General features: G+C 47.1%; 1 protein-coding gene across 1 annotated transcript in view; it reads right to left on the reverse strand.

Annotated features, from left to right (window-relative positions):
- The window catches only part of Cht7 (chitinase 7), a 200,205-nt gene that overhangs the window by 61,858 nt on the left and 118,955 nt on the right, over positions 1-19,392 (reverse strand). Inside the window, exon 2 of the mRNA XM_075702155.1 lies at positions 9,239-9,332. Coding sequence (XP_075558270.1) covers positions 9,239-9,332 — 94 coding nt within the window. The remainder of the gene's footprint in view (positions 1-9,238; positions 9,333-19,392) is intronic.

The following is a 19,392-nucleotide window of genomic DNA, read 5'->3' on the forward strand; positions in this document are numbered from 1 at the left end:
TGTACTAATTGCGCCACCCGAGCACCGATGGAAACGAACATGGAGAGTTACGTGTTCGGAACTCAAACTTTTTTTTCCTGTTCCCTGCCATCGATGCTGAAGCCTTCCTAGTGATCGATTATTAGGTTTGAACATGCTCAAAACATTGAAGGATACTTAATTCTAACATAAAAATGTGCTGGCCGCGGGCACGGTGGTTACAGCGTTGTGTCTTTCACTTGAAATATTGAGTCAGAAATGAAACGAATTAGCATATAGATGCAAGCGCACATCTGAACGGGTAAATCAGTTGAATGTAGGATCTGATTCGATTCTCCGTACATACCCTGCAACAGTCATTGATAGATGTTGATTCATACTTCGCAGAGCCCGGACGTCTGGTCAAACTATTCAGACAGTGCAGCTCTTGGGTGCCATCACTTGGCCAGCGTCCAGTGCTTTCGTGTAATTGGCATTCCGTTCTCGAACGCTGCACACTTTGCTTCGAGCTTTGTTTTGACCATTTGATTGTTACTGCTTTACTACTAACCCTGCTTATCACCGTGGGAATTAACCAATATTCTGACAAAGCTCGTTATTCGGAACGCGTACAGCCCTGAGAACAGGAACAATGCACAATGGCTTTAATGGATTTAATAGAAACCGCGCCGCTCCCACTGCTGCACTGCCAGGACTGAACACCAATCTGATCCACGCAGAGCAAACGCTCGCCAACAACTTTCTCCACGGCTTGGAGCTACCAAGCCACAAAACCATCGAGCGAGTCAGCGGAGAGTAGAGCCCAAGTACGTGCCCGATGCTCACTTATTCTTTATGCATCACCAGCCGATCGGAATCGAATTCATTACCTAGTACCGCCATAAAGCAGCTGGGTCAATAACAGCTCGCTGCATACGCGACGACGCCCACTCCTGGCGGGGGCACCATTATAGCGAGTGTGATGCAGTGAGAGAGAGAGTGAGGTGATTAGTTATTCGATGGCAGTCCGTGGCTGTTCAAGAGGGAATGTCGTTCCATCTTACGCAGTGCCTGGCGCAGTCTGGCGATCGAGATTTCGCGAGAAAGATTGGGTGGCAAGGACTTGGAAGGACCCGCAATGGACTTTGCTGGAGCGGCTGGAGCCGATTCAGGAATGTGGATGCGAGCCGGAGTTCTGGCCGAAGGCAAGCAGCACATTTTGCCAGAATGGTGGAACCAATTCGGGAATGCGGTGAATGCAAGCAAGTTTGATCCCACTTCAAGGACGTGGGGAAATGGTGACAGTGCTTACTGGAATAGCTGACGAGGATTTGAATACGAGCCAGTTGGATCCCATTTCAAGGAAATGGAGAGATCTATGAGTTACTTTGCTGCAGTATAGCTGGCCAGAAGTTAAGAACATTAATCAAGTTGGAATCAGTTTCCAGTAGTCCGTGGGATCTGCGAGGCAATGTCGCCCATACATATGGCGCAGATTTGACGATGGGGATAATAGCTGAAATTGGACAACAATGCAAGAACACGAGGAGACATCTGATGAAATCTGCCAGGAGTGGTGCGAATTTGACGTGACTGACACGAGCCAACTGGATCCTCGTGGTCAAACATGCAAGGAAACTACGACCTCATCCTCCCAAACAGTTGGCACGGATTCGACGATATGGATGCGAGCCAGTGGGATTTAGTTTGAAGGACACGTAAGGACATGTAGCAAAGTTTCATTAGCTGGCATTAAGTTTTGTTTCCAGCTAAATTCGGGCCCAGCCGCAGGACGTACCCATGAATTGGAAGCACTTGGGATGGAATCCACTCGAAGATAATGTAAGTATTTGACGGTATATGTGCCCGCAATACAGTCAGCTCGAGCTGCAGCATGATGGATGATCTAAACCAAACTGTGAGGCAGTTTCCTGTCTTTAGCAATCAATAATAATTGTCAAGGTAGGGTTACCAGTTGCGCTCGAAATGAGCCTCACCGCCAACATGGAAACAAGGCTCTGGTGCACTAAGGACTAAAACGTGGTTTTCACTTGCCACCTGTGGCAAGGAAAAAAATGTGCCATCCACGTAATAGGAGCCTGACGGCACATTGCACGGCCATACGCGTTACGAGAAAATGTATACAGGCCCTGCTTTCTTACTAAAGATACACCACAAAAGTTTTACTAGACGAATGGTCCGAAATTGGCAGGCATTTTCATTACCGGCAGGGCATAGGTGTCATTTCTATGAAGAAAACCTGGCTGACTGCGCCAGATTTATAATGTCTTTGAGGTTTTTATTTCCTGGCGTTTTCCTTTGCCTGTGTGGATCCGCCCGTCGTTTAGTCTGCGTCTTGCTAAGTAGACTCAGCGGGCGTTCTACACGAAATATTGTTTAGTAAAAGAAATTACACGCCAGATGCTAGAATTTTAGCCAAGTCCCGAGGCACAATGGCCCGGCACTAACCAGTGGGCAGGCTTCCAACTCACACTTGATTCATAGTCGTATCACTCTACACTCATGGTAGCTAGCGCTTCGGGACGATTTAGACACTCATTGGTTCTTGCAGAGGGAAAAATAACGACAACGTTAGCGCGCGTGTGGAACCGATCAATGCTTTATTGAACCGATTCTCACACGGGTGGGATCTGAAAATTATTTCTTTTTATCCTTTTCTGCGCAAGAGTCGTTTTCGCAAGATTCCGTTCATCATACGTCTGGCGCTCTGCGATTATTTGTTTTTTGGTTGATTGATGCTTTCCTTCCTTTTGGTCCATTCTCCAAAATTGTGAACACTACAAAGAAACGCTGCGGCAATTGCTATTGGAATGTCCCACTTTCAACAGTAGAATGTTAACAATTGTTGACTCAGTGCTGATGAGCAACTTTTCACCCTCTTGAACATTCTCAAAGCGTGCTCAATGGTTTCGCATTTTCGGAAGGTTCAGCTCAAACGCGAAACGAGGCTTGCAAAGCTGTAGTAGAAATGTTCTCAACCACAAAACTCAATTCTTGCCCACCGTGGTGGCGCGGTGGCTTTGGCGTTGTGCTACTACTAAGCCTGAGGGCCCGGGATTGAATACCGCCCGCGGCGGCCGTGTTTCGATGGGGGATGAATACAAAAACACCCATGTGCCATGCCTTGGGTGCATGTTATAGAACCCCAGGTGGTCGCAATGATTCCGCAGTCCCCCACTACGACGTGCGTCATGATCATAGCGTGCTTTTGGCACGTAAAACCCCACAATGCAATTTTGTTAACTCAACTCTTCTCTTTAGTTCATGAGAGTGGCTTGTTGGGCTAATTGGAGCACGGTTATACTAGAAGAATGCCAGTCAACATACGTGGTTCTGGCAGGTAAAACCCAATAATGCAATTTTTTAAGTCAACTCTTGTCTTTAGTTCATAAGAGGGGCTTGTTGGGCTAGTTGGCGGGTGGTTACCACTAGGAGAATGCCAGCCAACTTGAAGAAAAAAAAGGAGAAGCAGGCATATAAAAAGTGACCGGAAGGTGGCTATACTAACAACTGAACTTTATTGGTGAAAACAGCGTAACATATGCATGGTATCACGTGCCGTGTACATGATATGCTGTGCCTTGCGCATGTTCAATACGGACTTGGGGCACGTCGTTTTCGACAATAAAGTTCAGTTGTTAGTCCAGCCACCTTCCTGTCCCATTGCCTATCATGGCTTCTCGTTTTTTTTTCCCAAGCCTCAAGTTTGCTGGCATTCTCCTAGCATAACCTTATCTTTAGTTGTCATGCCCTGCATGCAATGTAATGTGTTGTAGTGTGCCTTCGCCCTTTCTTTGCCTCCTTCTTATCTTTCTTTCGAGATGGTCAGGCACGATTTCACAAGCTACTTGTTAGTCAATTTCTATTTTCCTCTCTGTGGCGTTTATATACGTTTACATAATTAATTGTAATAATATTTTGTGGCCTCCGTTCATTGCATTTAACTGGAATCTGCTTCTGTGTCGTTTCGCTGTTTTCACCACGAATTTCTACGCATCCACGAAATAAGAAGTATTTGCACGTCCAGCGCTTGTCTTTGTCCCATCCTATGCGATGCGCTGGCATGCCGTCAAAATGCAGTTATTTTTTCGCCCCAACTGGCCCACTTACTTTTTTGCGATCCCACACACTCCTGCCACCATCGCCACCAAACCATGCAAGCGTCTTCCGCGAGCACTGAATCTCAGCTCTCGATATTCCTCTGTCGAAACTTCATTTTTCGGCCCGCGCTGCGTACCTCACCCATCGGGCGAAGTGAGAAGCCCGTCGGCTGACTTCCGGCGCTGTCGTCTGCGCTGGGTTAAGCGCGCCTGTTCCGGAACGGGTTCGTATGTGGGCCAGTGCCCGCATAGCGGACGGCGCTAAGGTCAGGTCGACGCCGCCCGCGGCGAGCCGCCACGCGACTGAGCGAGGCGCGCTGTCGGGCCACGTGCGTCTCGACGACATGGCGTTACGGTTCGCTCAAACAGCCGACGTGAACCTGCTGTGTATAGTCACGTCATCGCGAACCAAAGCGATTGGGCCGCTCGTGTTAATTCGTGCTGTAACGTGTGCAGTTCCCGACAAATGCGACCGAAGAGAGAGAGAGCGGGGAGGAAAGGCAGAGAGGTTAGCGATGCTTTGTCCACTTTGCTACCCTGCACGCGGGAAGGAGGAGAGGGGAATGGAAGAGAGACAAAGAGACGACCAGATATCAAATTGCGCGCTTGATCGAATAGTTCGTACAGCTGTCAGCACGTTTTGCGTCAGACGGGAGCACGTTTAATAAGGAACGAAAAAGACAGCGGACTTCAGCGATTGGTTCCGTTTTGAACTCATGTACTGCGACAGTAACAAACTCTCACTGTAGAGACCCTCAACTTGTCAAGAACTACTTTGGCGTGCGCAATACAGAGCGGGCCATTTTATAGGCCAGGCGCGCCTTTTCACATCCAGTGCCAAATCCTTTGTAGCTGAAGCATGTCGGTTCAGCTTTGCATCTTAGATACAGTGCAACACGGGACAAAAAAACGTACCGTTGGCTCCTGCCGTATTTCCTTTCTTTCTTTTTTTTCACCTCACGTCTTTTGCTCATTTCCTAAGAAGAACACAACCCGTGTGCTGACCTTCGAGGAAGCATATACCCAGTTCGGCAGATTCAGGGTACTGTCACGCTCCCTCACTGTCAACTCTGCTCTGATTCCCGCACAACAACAAAAGGGTTCACTGGTCTCGAGAACCAGAAGGACAGCCTGTCGAGTGTTTAGGACGCCAGCGCAACCCTTCCTCTCTGCGTCTGCGCGGCGCCTTGAACCCGCCGCTCACGAAATCCCACACGCCAGAGCGCAGCGGGCGCGAAATCGCAAAGAGCGCGCGCACGCATTCGCGTGATGCCCGAGCCGTCGCACGATCCGTGACTGCCCCAGACGCGCGGACGCGTCGTCTGCTCATGGGGTTTCGTGAAGTCTGCTCGCGTTGCGGTCTGCTGCGCAGCGAGCCGAGACAGACATATAGACAGACGCACGACGTGGCCGCACTAACGCTCACGAATCCAGGGACATCCTCGATGCAACAGAAGCAAAACGCAACTCGCACTACCACGCAGCTCAACCGACAAAGCTTTTGCACGCTACATACTGTGGCTGCAGCGAGCCACTCCGTGGTTCAGGCTTACACCGCGTAGCGCTGCTTGGCTGCTTCTGTTGACGTTTCGTATTCTGTTTGGCTCGTACACACCGCGCGGTAGAGACGTTCCCTGACCACATCTGTGGGGGGACTTGCGTGAAGCCTCGCTAACCGCGTGGAAGTCTCGGCGGCCATAGCGGCAGTGCACGGACAGCAAGCCGCGACGTCCGTGAGGTGAGACCGTGTGGTCGGGAGACGTCTGGAACGGCAAAGACACGACGCGCCCTAGTCGAGCATCAAGGAAAGAAATCACGAAACATGGAGGAGTTCTACAAGGTGCGTTCGGTGGCCCACGAACACTCCGTATAGGCAGTTCGGGCTACTTCCTTGACGACGCTTTTCCCCAGTGCGGATTAGCGGTTCGCCTTTTGCTAGCTCTTGAAACGAATAGAATATCAACAGGCTCCGTGAACCTGCATTTGCGATAGCTGCTCCAGTGTTTTTGCCACAAATAAATGTTGGAATAAAACGACCATAAAGAGAACGCAAGCACGAGAATTGCTGAAGGCGACGCACAAGGGGACCTGACCTAGTCCAAAGCGTAAATTTACCTGATATGCTGCTTCTTAATGTAATTATTGTGTTAAATTTGTTCGCTTCTACATTTGTCGTAGCGATATCGGGTTGGTGGACTTCTCTCACACCGGTGCACTTCGAAACGCGTGTGGAGGAAATTATAATGCTTTGCCACATCGCGCATTTTAGAAGCCCTGTCATTCAGCAACTTCCCCACTTAATAATTGCCACTTGGTTTGTCCACTTCTACACAGACGACTGGTAGAGATAATTCGCACAATGATTCTCGTTATTACCACTCGGCTTTCGGTGCGTTATATGCCACTACGTCGCATTTGAAGTTTTGTCCTGAGAAGAACTGTGGCAGAAATTAGACTTTAGATTTCTTAATTTCTATCGCGCAACCTTCGGATTTCAACGTTCCAATAGGCGCCTTCGAAGTATGAAAATCAATAAATACAGAAAGAAGCAAGCAATGAATTAGACGAACAAATCATTAAAACATTATCATGCCAGATATTGCTTGTGGCCCCAATAACACAAAATGGAAGAACACACACAAGAAACGCAACTACCAACTGGTATAAAGATTCACAAGAGAGGACAATTGGCGCAATTTTTTCAGCACGCGTAGTGCAAGCCGAAGGCGGCGTGACGGTGCTATAGTCAGTCTCTAGTTTATGTTCAGCAGAGCCCACCAGTTCCCTCAAGAATTCCAAGTGAAATAAAATGCCACTCTGCGTTCCCTAATACGGCTCTTTAACAAAACATTCGGGCATGAGCCTATAGCTTCCACAAAGAAAGCTCACTTCATTCACGAAGTCTTTTCCTTGCGGATCCGCGAAGCTTCTTCACGGGCCGCAGATGAGTGCGAAGAGCACGCAGTGTGATCTGTTGCTGACAACTCTCCCAGCCAAAGCAAAATGGTTCCATCGTTTCGAAGTTTCCTTCCGCGGAAGACAAAAAGGCATTGGCTTTCTCTTGAAAATGCTACGCGTAGATGACTTTCGGTTAGGAGCTTGCTACAGCAACGTTTGACCACCGCCGCAGTGCAACTATTACCGTCGTTTCGTTGACTTTGGGTAAGAAAGTAATGCGCATCCAGTTTCGCACACGAGCACGCATAGATTTAGAGGTACCCTCATTAAACCCGTTAGTCCAAGCGTTTTACAGTATTTGTCAGCATTACGCGTAGCCTTTTTCAAAACATGTGAACAATCTGTTCAAGAGCTTTGAATGTTGCGACATTCTGAAATCATAGCGTAGCGTCCGTATGTCTGGCGTTTCTTGCGAGAGACGTGGAGGGCGAGATTGATGGTTCACCATAGTCTCCAGAATTTTCTAGCCCAGCCGAGCAAACAGGAAGTTCACTGGACTTCACGGGGTCAACTGCAGTAACATATGCAGTGCCTTAGCTTCTTTAAAACACGGTTCAACTCTGCGCCTTTTGCAACACATATAGTTACGTATACGACGAGTCACGCACACACGATTACAGTGGGCGTTGCTGCTCGTCCGCCTACAGGCCTGCAAACAGTCACAAATCGAACGCAATATTTATATCGCTAATACCGGTGGCGCCCACTTCATCCGGGCAGGTTGAAGCCCTTCCTGCAGAACTTCCGTCACCCGCATCAAACCCAGCAGCCGAGTTAGGCTTACGCGCACTGCTTGTTCGGTCGCTCGTGCCAGGGACCTGTGTCTAACCTGCAGCTGCTGCGGAGATTATCCCGCTGCCAGAATTAGCCGCGTTGACTTGGAGGAAAGACTCTGTCTATACTGGACCGAGCGCCGAGAGCAAAAATAAGAAAAGACGGTGGGCTGTTGTGTGTACGCCAGCCCGTACGTAATTCTTGCGACCCTCCTCGCTCTGCTTGACGGGATAATTGCACCGACGTCGCAGAGCGAGACACGCGTGATAGAAGCGATCGCGCAACCGAAGTCTGTGGAGTACGCGTCGTTGCGCATGAACACCGCGCTAAGCTGTTCGGTATCTCGAATTGCGCAACGGTGGGCCAGCTTATGAACGGTGCTGGTCCCGTGTATGTTTCCTCTGCGTCACTCGTTCTCTGTACGTAGTAACTGATCTGAAGTGCCTGTAACCTAGTAGATTGTAGCGGACGCATTATTCGTGAAGGTAAGCGTAACCTTATCAGCACTGATTGATTGATTGATTGATTGATTGATTGATTGATTGATTGATTGATTGATTGATTGATTGATTGATTGAAAGTTCGGAAACACCACCTGGTCTATCAGAGATACCAAAGTTCAGTGCTTTGTATCATATTATCTTTTCTTTGAGGACGACGCAACGCCTTTGAGGATGAGGACGACACAACGAGCTATGGAAAGCAGAATGAAGGGTGTAACGTTAAGGGGATAAGAAGACAGCAGATTGGGTGAGGAAACAAACCCGAGTTTATTACATCTTAGTTGAAATCAAGAAAAAGAAAGGGACATGCGCAGGGCATGTAATGAGGAGGGAAGATTATCTATGGTCATTAAAGGTTACGGACTGGATTCCAAGAGAAGGGAAGTGTAGCAGGGGACGGCAGAAAGTTAGGTGGGCGCATGAGATTAAGAAGTTTGCAGGGACAACATGGCCAAATTAGCACAGGACCGGGGTAGTTAGAGAAGTATGGGAGAGGCCTTTGCCCTGCAGTGGGTGTAGTCATGATGATGATGATGATGATGATGATGATGATGATGACCTTTTCTTTAACGTCCGCCTATATTCTAAGTAAATTGGCCTTTTCAAATTGCGCCTCCGTTGGCAGCACTGTTGCCGGGCCTCGTGTTCCAACCAAAGACCTCGTGCCCATTAATCTTGGCAACGCGTGGATGGAAATTTTTGATAACGACCACACACAAATCAGTACGATAAGATACGTACGACGTAGAGACTATATTGAGATGGGGAAGGTAGGCACTTCGATGTGTAAGACAGTCCAATTCTCTTTTTTTTTCATTTAGCATGACCAATCGCCACACGCAAAAGCGGCTGGCTTTGTGCCGGCAACCCGAAAACAAACAAAAGCGTCAGTCGAAAGCAAGCAAGGAAATCATGCGGTCTTACTTGTGAGGCTGACTTTGCGCAGCGGTCTCCTGGCATCGACTGTACTTGAGGCGCACCAAGCTGCCAATAAGGCGAGAAACATCCACCTCGGTTTCTGAAAAACACAAACCGAATTTCGCCGGTCAGCAGCTGTAAACAGTATGTGAATAGTATGTTCGCATTATGGCTCGGAACAAACAGGTAGCAGACCATGGTCGAAATGAAATGACTGTTTCGGGATCGGCAAAAATTCGTTGCTCACAATTTTATGAACAAGTAGTCCTTGATTCCTTATAAATTACGCATAAATTCCTTCCTCATGATGTTGTGAACAAAGGATTTCTTGTTCACAAGATTGACTGATCCCATCGACTGATCACATCTCTTAATTATTCACACTAAATCGGTTCACAGCGTTGGGAACAAGAAATCCGAGGTATCCAAAAAATGTGTCGAGACGTCATCCCCTTTTTACTGCCGTCGTGGCCTCCTTCTTTCCTAACAATCATTTTACATGACGAGACAGCATTTTGCCGAACTCGCGACTACATCACCGTTCGCATTGTTTGTACCTGCAGGTGTTATCGTCACGAGAAAACAACAATCAAGCGCACTAATGTAAATAATATGACGTATCAGAAAAGATGAAAACTCTTGTTCTATTGATGGTTATACGTATAAACCGTCTAGTGCTACGTAGGCTGCCCTGCGTTGAGATGTGCAACAAGGCGACGGCAGCAGCCACAATCAGCACAGTCCAGAAGTGTTTCCGTAGAAAGCTCCGCTTCAAATGTTGCGCGACGGCACATTGCTTAGTGCTTTCAGCTCTCTACTCCGTAGAGTCAAGAGTTCGAGTTAAAGTTGTTACAGGTGGCTAAATCTTTATTTTTCTTGGCTTCATAGCGAACAGAAATTGATATTTTGTGCTGTATACCAAGGGTAAAGGCCAGGATGGGCAGGCTGCCAGATGACAATAACGCGATCACGATGGTGTCAGCGCAACGGAAGGACAAACACAGTAAGCCCAGTTTTCAACTTTCAACTGTCATCTCAATCAATAATCTTAGTGAAAATGCGACCTCCATTATTTATCGTCCATTTCGATAGAGACTTCCCTGAACTTATAGCGACCACTGTGCATTGCCTGTGCTATTGGCGCGTGTTGTGTACAAAGTAGCAGTGTTTTGTTGTATTTGTTGTTATGTACCCCGCACTCATAACTACTGTTCGTAGCACTGTAGTGGAGGCCAGCTTGCAGTAGAAGACGGCAGTGTTTCTCAGGCAAACCTGCACAACTCGATACTAAGTGAGCGGTCTCAACGGCCTCTACCTGTGTCACGGGAAGGCGACAGCCCAGACGCGTTGTGACCAGCAGAAAGTGCGGTCAGTTACGCGTATTAGTAACACGTGATGTAAAGTCCACCCTGACCCGAAGCGTCCTAGACACAACTTCCCTCCGCCTTACTAAGACGACGGAGCAGGGAGCAAACACACGTAGGAAATAATAGCCCGTGTCTGTGTCTGTCCCCCTGGAAGAAATATTTACGGGCATGGAGTTCTTCTAAGGGAGTACCTTTCGTTCCCTCAATCGACAACGTTTTGCTGAGACTCAACACGTATGTGACGGTGTCTCACGTATAAACAGCGAGCTCGGCATTTCTCTAGGGTACCTCGAAGGATTCGCAGTAAACGACTCCATTTTTTTTATAGGGCCGATGAGGTTTGCAGTATAGCATAACCAATATACACTAAAACAAACCTCATCCTGCGGGCAGCTCGATCTTCCGTCGGTACGTTCAACCCGTTTCTTTCATTTGGCCAAATTCATTGCCTGCGAATGCTACCAGGACGAGAAGTTAAGCCACGAAAACCAAATACCCAGATCGTCATCGAGAAACGCTCCGCCGTATTCACACAGTTACCGTAGATTGAACTCCCCATTCTAAGCAAGATCAGAAAATTCACGAGTGCGTTCATTTAGGTTCTCAGGGTGGCGATGAAATTCATGCAACAAAATAATTCGTGACCTTGTTTTATATATATATATATATATATATATATATATATATATATATATATATATATATATATATATATATATATATATATATATATATATATATATATAGATATATATAAATATATATATATTGTTTCGATTTAGTGCGAAGCAGTATGCTAGAATTGCACGATTTCCATGCGGCGGAAACGCGTATATATATCGGTGTGCTCAGTGTTAATGACGCCAGCGCGCATCGTACTGAGCAAGGACGGTGCAGTAGCGCTGATGTAGCACAGAGGAACATGTGTGGAACATAGCGGAGACTACGGAAGGTCTAACTTCAATGCAGTGAAGTGTTTGAACAAATATGTATTGGGCAGTGACAAAAGAGGCTTCTTGAACTTCCGAAAGGTGTGAAAACCTCGTCACATTACCTCGCTGTGTCTCATGCAAGGAGTGGCTTGGATCTGCGTATACGCGCAAATAACGTTTGTTTCGTTGGTTTATTTTATACCGTACGACAGCACATTTATATCCGTTGTCATCTGTAGTTTCATTTAGCGTGGCTGTGTTCATGTTATCTGAGAGATCGGTCACCGGGCACAGTGGTCGGTAAGAATCGAATAGGAAGTGGCCTCGAGCGAAACAGAGTCGTCGTATTATGCGGGGCTAGGTGAACCATGCTTGCGGTATATGGCAGCCGGCCCATATGGGTTGCACAACCTGTCCGTTCGCTTAATGAAGTGCTGCTTGCTATTCTTCCAAGAACTAGAATTAAATTAACTGCATTGAGCTTTCTATTAGTTTTTGCTGCATGTCCATGGATCAAACATCTCGCAATCCCTCGATCCGTTATTCTAAATCAGTTTTCAACCATTTTTTTTCTTCTTTTTGTCATTTTACGATGGAAGGAAACTGATTTGGAAGCTCATTTTAGAAACTGGCAGTGGCGCATTAAAAGAACGTTTCGCAACATCTCGCCCCGTTATTTTAACGGAAAACCGCCAGAAGGTGCGTCGGCGCCGCCAGTTACGATGAATCTGGACGATTGAGCCTCCAACTTCCTGGATGAGTATTTGCCAGTTTTGTCGATTGCCGTCGTTGTGATAAGAAATCGCTTTTTCGATTTTGTTATGTTTTTTTGCGGTTACTGCATTATAAGTGCCATCGCAGGACCTGGTATAAAGTGTACCACTCATCCTTGAAGGCACATCGTTAGCTACATTAAGAGGAAGCTTTAGCTCGGGCCCAACTCCGACGCGGCCTATTCAAATACATGTAAAGCGCAAAAACGTTTTTATGAAATAACCCCTGGACCGATTTTAATGAAATTTGTTGCATTTGAAAGAGAAAGTTTAATTCTAGTGACTGTTGGAAGCGGAATTTCTATTTAGGGCTTGAATTTTCTTAAAACGATTTTCAAATATTTGACCGTTTGAAAAAAATAGAAGCACAATGTTTAAAAATTGATCGCTTTGTATCAAAAGCACATATCGCGGTTCTGTGAACGGCATCCATTAGATCATTGAAAGCGGACAAATTCCATATGTCATTTTACATCTTACGTGAATTTGTTACGTTGTTTACAAGGGTTCTGCAAAAGCTGTATTTCCATGTTACTAAATTTTTTGAGATTCATGTGTAATATATCAATTTTGTCCGCTTTGAATGTACTATTAGATGCATTTCACAGAATTGTATTATCGCTTTTCCTTTAGGCGTTACGGAGTTGTAAACTTGGCAGTATTGTTTTTTGGAAATTTCGGATTTTCGCCAGTTTTTAATAAAAGATTGACGCCCTAACTCGAAAATTCGAAACCAACAGTCACTAGACTTTAAGTTTTTCTTTTAAATGCAACAAACCTCGTCAAAATTGGTGCAGTGGTTGCCGAGAAAAACGAATTCTCTTTTTACATGTATTTAGATAGGAGCACCCGAGCTAAAGCTTCCTCTTAACAGCTGCAGAGTATTGACTGATTCGTGAGGTTTAAAGAAGGTGGAAGAGAGATGTAAGGCAGTGATGTAAGCCAGTGTGAAGTCCGGTTGGCTACCCTGCGCTTGCGCAACGGTGAAGGGGAATATGAAGAAGAGAGATAGAGAGATGTGGGGTATATAGATATGTACGGACAGCGCTACAGAGTCAAAGGCGCTTGCCCGAGTCAGACTTTCTCAGAAAGCACATAAGTGCCTTCAGTGCCTTATGAGCCGATGGTCAGTGGGGACGGTGTTCTAGTACTGTCTGCTCTCTCGGGAGATGATCGTCTGTAGTTTCATGAATGCGTTGTGCATAGGTTGTTCTTGTGCTTCAAACTGAGGACAGTGTCACAATAGGTGATCAATGTTCTACTCACAGCCGCAGATATCCCACGCAGGACTGTCAGCCCTTCCAAACTGAATAAGCTCTCGTGAAGGCAACTCCAAAGCACAAATGACACAGAAGAGACGCTTCGCGTCGGTGCAGTCTGGTAGGAGGTCCGAGTTGCACTGAAGGTGCTACTGGTCAGTCTGGTGTACCTTGTACGTGCGGTATTCCACGTGAGGTTTAAAGTCCCGATGAAACTCTCGGGCTACTGTAGACGCCATCGCAGATTGTTCTGGATTAATTTCGATCGCGTCAGGTTCTTTAACGCGCACCTAACTTTAGGTGCCTGACCATTTCGCCCCCACCGAAATACGTCCGCCGGAAACAGGTGATGGTCTGGCTACCTCGTGCTGAACATCATAACGTCGTAGCCTCTGAGAACTCCAGAATAGTAAACGTCCGTAAATGCAACGTAAAAATATAGGAATAACGTGGGGCTGCAGCATGTCCGTGTTAGAACTTCCGTCATGCTCTTGTACGCCTCAGCTTCTTCTCTTTTTGTCTTTAATAAAATTGAAACCGAACGCAGATATGAACAAGCGCACAAGGTGGAAAGACACTGGCACTTAATAATGACACCGGTTCTGGTGGCTGACCATGCTCCGCTTGACGAGCTATATACCCATGCCCGATATAGTTTCCCTGGACTTTATTTACCGCAGGCTCCCGCATGTCGGCTACGCCTCCCACTTTACCATATTTGTAGGCACCGAAAACACTGCTGTCTGGCCCGACATCTACGACGAATACTGCGACGACTGCTACAGGGACAAGGACGGCGGCATGCGGTCGATGAAGACCGACGATGGCATGACGATGTGACGACGGCTGTACGATAACGTTGACGACGGCAGGACAAAGACAGCGACTCGGCACAGATGATGACGAAGAAAGCATGAAAGACAGCCGACGAAGGCATTGAGGTATGCCTTGACTATAGAGACCAGGGTGACGTGGATGTAGACCACCGAACAGCCTCGGACGTGGCGTTGTATGAGAAATAATGAAGCTGTCTTTTCTGACTAATCATTGTGCCAATGAAACCTCGTCGCGATATCTGAGATGGACGCCAGAAAAAAAAGACAGAAACTTTATGAAGCATCCTCGGGAACCGTCCCCATAATATGAAAACACGTCTCAAATGTCCTAGGTCTATAATTTTTTTTCCTCATGAGCTCGCAGGAAATTTCGCCGATGCCTGTCGCATCATCCCTCACCAGGAAAACAGCCAACTACCAACATACTACGCACACAGCACCCAAGATTACGCCTCACGCCGCTTATTGCCTTTACGGGCACCGTTCTAAAAACTGTGCCGCACACGTAGAGGCGACTGGTCCACGCGAGGTCCGGTGATGAGCGGCGTGATGAGCGAATCGAAACCGCTATAACTTTGAGCGCCTCTTCGCGCCGAGATAAGGTTGTTTTCAAGCTCGCCTTTCTTGTTCTTTTTTTTTTCGTGCCGTTCACTCTCGCTTTGATCTCTTCTCTCCCTTTTTGCTCCGTTTTCTTTCGTCCTTGGAATTTATTTTTTTTTTCGTTTGTTTCTCAACGCTGTTATTAAGCGCTCACTTCTCTTTGTGTCTCAAAGGGCCTTCCTCCTCTCTCGAATCCGCCCTGGCACGCGCTTCGCAATACGGTTGGAGCCATACTGCCTCATTGAATCGAGAGAAGTTACCAGTCCAGCGAGCCTTTGCCCGTGTGCGACGAGGGAGATCGGAGAGTCTTGGCCTCGTTCGAACGATTGCTGTACGTGAAAGTGTTTCTCAAAGACGGTGCCACGGCGAGTGCTGTGGAATCAGAGAGAGGAAACGAAATAACGAAAGGAGAACACGAAGAAACTTTGGCTCGGTTTTTTCGAGCGGAGAGTTGTGCATCGGCGGTGGATTGCAGGATGCCTTTTAGTTTTCACTTCCCGTACGAAGTTTCTTTCGTGTTCTTATTTTCTTTGAATCTCCCACCTTTCGTCGCTAGTTGTTTGCTTTTCTTGCTATTATTACTTCGCTCCCTGCAATGAGGAGTATCCTTGAACAACGGAGGGTGGCTTGGCAGAACGATCAGTAAGGGCTACCGAGAGCGGGCAACTATGGGTGTAAGTATGCGCTTTCTGGACGTGTTCTTTTTTTTTTTTCTCGCCTTCTCTCTTCTGTCTGTTAGCATGGCACTGCAACAAAATATTTGTGTTCGTGATTCATCTATCTAGCAAAGCATACTAAATTCAACCCTGTTGGCTTTAAAATATCAGTGAATATACGTGCTCCTCAAAGCTAAACTATCCCTATTTTTTTAACAACATCCATGTTAACTACGCAATGTTGTTTTGCTCTTTCCTTTCTTTTTTTTCTGCAAAGGATCTTCATAATCCTTCGCGGAAAGTATTGCAAATAATTTGAGTCCGCAAGAACATAATAAACAACAATTTTTTTAATTGACCCTTGAAATTTCGCGATTAGCTTATATGTTGACATGCGAAACTTTAAGACTACAGTATTCGGATACAGCTCCATCTTATGTGCGCTTCTAAAGCGTTTATGTTCCGGGATATCGCTTACGAAAATATACGCTCGGTACGCTAACTTCGCTGTGCAAGTTGGGAGTCTTAACACAAAGACGCGCCCCTTATGTGACGCAGCCAATTTTGGTCGAAATCGGAAAGCCAGTCTTGTTTTTGCTTGGAGGAGAGGGGCTCATTTCAGTTTAGAAGTGTCAAGGAAAATTAACTTGTCCTCAAATACGAACTTCAAGTTTCTGATATAAACATCTACCGTAATCGCTCAATCACAAAAGATTATTAGCAATGTCCTGCTGATTATGTACTCCCTTACTCTACTTTTTCACGAATATTCTGTCCACGAAAGCTTGCAAAGCCCCTCTTGAAGCAGCAGAACTTCGGCAACTAGCACAGCCATTGCGCCAAAATTACTGATAGTCGAACTTTGTGGACCCTTTATGGTAAGGTTTCTTCAATATATCGCATCCATCCAAAACCGAGGCCAGCAGGCAGGTTTGCGACGAAAAGCATGGAGGACGAGCTCGTAAGCGGTGGAGCTTGTGGGAGTGCATATCGAGAAGGCTCGTGCATTTAGATCTAGGCGCACGTTTTGAATAACGTCAAGTAGTCGAAATCAATCCGCATCATATATGTGTACATACAACGTCTCCCTATAGGCTTACGTCCGGAGAGTGTAATCCACAACCTTATTTTGTTTAACACGGACTTTTGTGCCATGTAGTTATACGTTAGCCGTCTTGTATACGTAAGTGACAAGCTCTCCGCGCGTTGTCTGACTCTATTGTGCGATTTTGACACAACTGATGCCGAACTGTGCGTGTGTCTGTGAGCATCCTTTGACTCTCATTTGTGCCTTCCTTGACTCATATAACTTTTCAAGTGTCCGTCCTGGTTGTAGAATGTCTTCGAAGCTTTAACTTGCTGCTGCTGTTGTTGTTGTTGTTGTTTTTCGGCAAACGGATAGTATACCTGAGTTTATAGGCTGGTTCGCTGCTCCGAAGTTCGCCTAAACAATATGGGGCCTGCAGGCCAAAGGACGCTCCACATCCGCCGCCATGGCGCTGGCTAAGATTCCCAGAGCTAGATCTATTACACGCAAATACTCAAACAGGCGCGCGAGAGGATGGTTGCCACCGTGGCTTAACTAGTAAGGTGCCCCACGTGTACCATGTAAGATGTAACCCAAATCCTAAGGCACGAGATTGCGGACCATTCATGCGAATGCCGCTAACTATAGACAATTCTTTAAACTTTCAAAACTCTTTTAAACAAAGCGGCACGAAAAGAAAGAGGGCTGTCCTATCCGATCGCTTCACCACAGTATGTAAACTTTCAGATTCCTGAGGCGTTCTCCCCATTAGGGCTGCAGAAGTACGCGTCTCTTCGTAACCCCTCTCGCGAACCTTCAGATGTCCCAAAGCTCGAACGCGACATGTCGCGCGGGCGTTTGGCGGCGAACGTACACTGCAACTCTGTGGCGCTAAGCACGCGTCCTTAGCGTGCATCATCGCTGAAAGCTAGACCGCCAGGGACCACGACGAAAACGGGCGAAAGTGTACAGAGAAATTAAAAGCTATTCGCTTTTTTTTTTCATGCTTACAAACGGAGTTCCCAGAAGACTTCCGGTTAAGCCATCAGGAGCAACAAAAGTTACACTAGCCTATAACCTTACAGGGCCATCCAGCTGGTGCCAGCTTTGTTGGGGAGTTGGAGTATTTGACAATGACTTTTATTGTTAAGTGCAACGAAAAAAAAAAGCCCGCACCTAAGTTCGACGCATTGCGCACTTTCTTTTATCTGAAAACATCAAGAATATGTGCCTGCAGTGTAGTATGCGGCAAAATACTTACTTTTCCTTGGCTAACATGACTCTCGTAAATGGCTGGGTCATGAACGTAGTGCTGCCACATCGCGGATAAAAAAGGTTTGGGGACAAAAATCGACAAGTTACGCCAATGCACCACCGGTCGCTTACCGGTGCAATTTTGGTTAGCTACCAAAATTGCGCCGGTTATCTCGGCGGAACCGGACGAATAACCTTACTTTTTTTTATAAATTAAGACTGCCGCGAAATTATTTCTGTTACACCTTTAGTTCACGACGTACTGCTCTTATTCTAACTTACATAGAAAAGACGAACCGAAAAATACGTCACAATATCTCAAGCGCAAGAGACGTCACCTGAGCTCTAGGTATGGTCTCGTGCATTGGTTGCGACGCATGTGAGATTTGGAAGCGCTGGCGAGTGCCACAAAAACTTGCACACGCGTTCTCGCTCTTTTTCGGTGCACGTGCAAGAATGATACAATAAGCTAGTCTCAGCGACTCCCCACATCAGTAACCAACCACTATTCGACTGCTTCGTTTTGGGTCTTTCACCTGACGCAAACTGAGAAGCCTTCCTTGATCTCGAGGGCAGCACTGTAGCCTTCTTCCAAGCTCCTGGCCCTGACACACGGCTTTAGACAAGCCCAAATGGTGGACATGTATGCACATAATTTCTTCTTTTCATCATTGTGACTCGTCGTTCCTTTTCCTGCCCCGTCCCTTTTTATTGCGATAGCAATTATGTGGACACTTCTGACTCATTTCTGCCGTCGGCGTTGCCGTGATGTTCCGTATGAGTGAAAGCGTGTGAGGGTGAACCGGTGAACGCGGTTCAACCTTGTCTACGCGACCGAGAACGCGGCCCGGATGCACACCCTCTCCTGTCGCGCGCGAGGCAAGGGGGGTCAGGCGAGGAAGGAGAGCTCGTCTTCTGCTATGGTGTCTCGATGTCCTCCTCGCCCGCGGCTCCGTACAGAGTGGAGACAACCGCGGCGTCTACTACGGCGTTGGCCACGCGAATCGCGGACGCCGTGGCAAAAACCTTTGGCGGACGCCGTAGGGACGCGTTGCCCACGCGTGCGTCTTGAAAGCGATGTGCGACGTGGCCAGATTGCGCGCCCGTGAGGGCCTCATCTTCAAAGCGATCTGCGATGTTTGCAGAGTGCGCGTAGTGCCGGTAGCTTCGTATGCTCTGTGCTTTCGACGTTTCTTTCGCGTTGAAGCGAGATATACATGAAGGGGAGTAAGCTTGCTGCTGCCGCGATTCCTCACAGCGAGTTTCCGCGTTCATCGAGCAAGATGCGTTGATTTTTACTCGTGCGCACGTGACACCCGGTTGGTTAATTTAGTTAAAGCGCGTTGGCGGTCTAGTTGGTTTGAATCCAGGATAGAATGCGTAAGCGTGACTGAAGAAGGACGTAGAAAGAAGCACACACAAAAACAGTGCTGTCTCTGTTTCTTTATACGTCCTC

The sequence above is a fragment of the Dermacentor variabilis genome, chromosome 8, assembly GCF_050947875.1.
Source record: "Dermacentor variabilis isolate Ectoservices chromosome 8, ASM5094787v1, whole genome shotgun sequence".
NCBI classification, from domain to species: Eukaryota; Metazoa; Arthropoda; class Arachnida; order Ixodida; family Ixodidae; genus Dermacentor; species Dermacentor variabilis.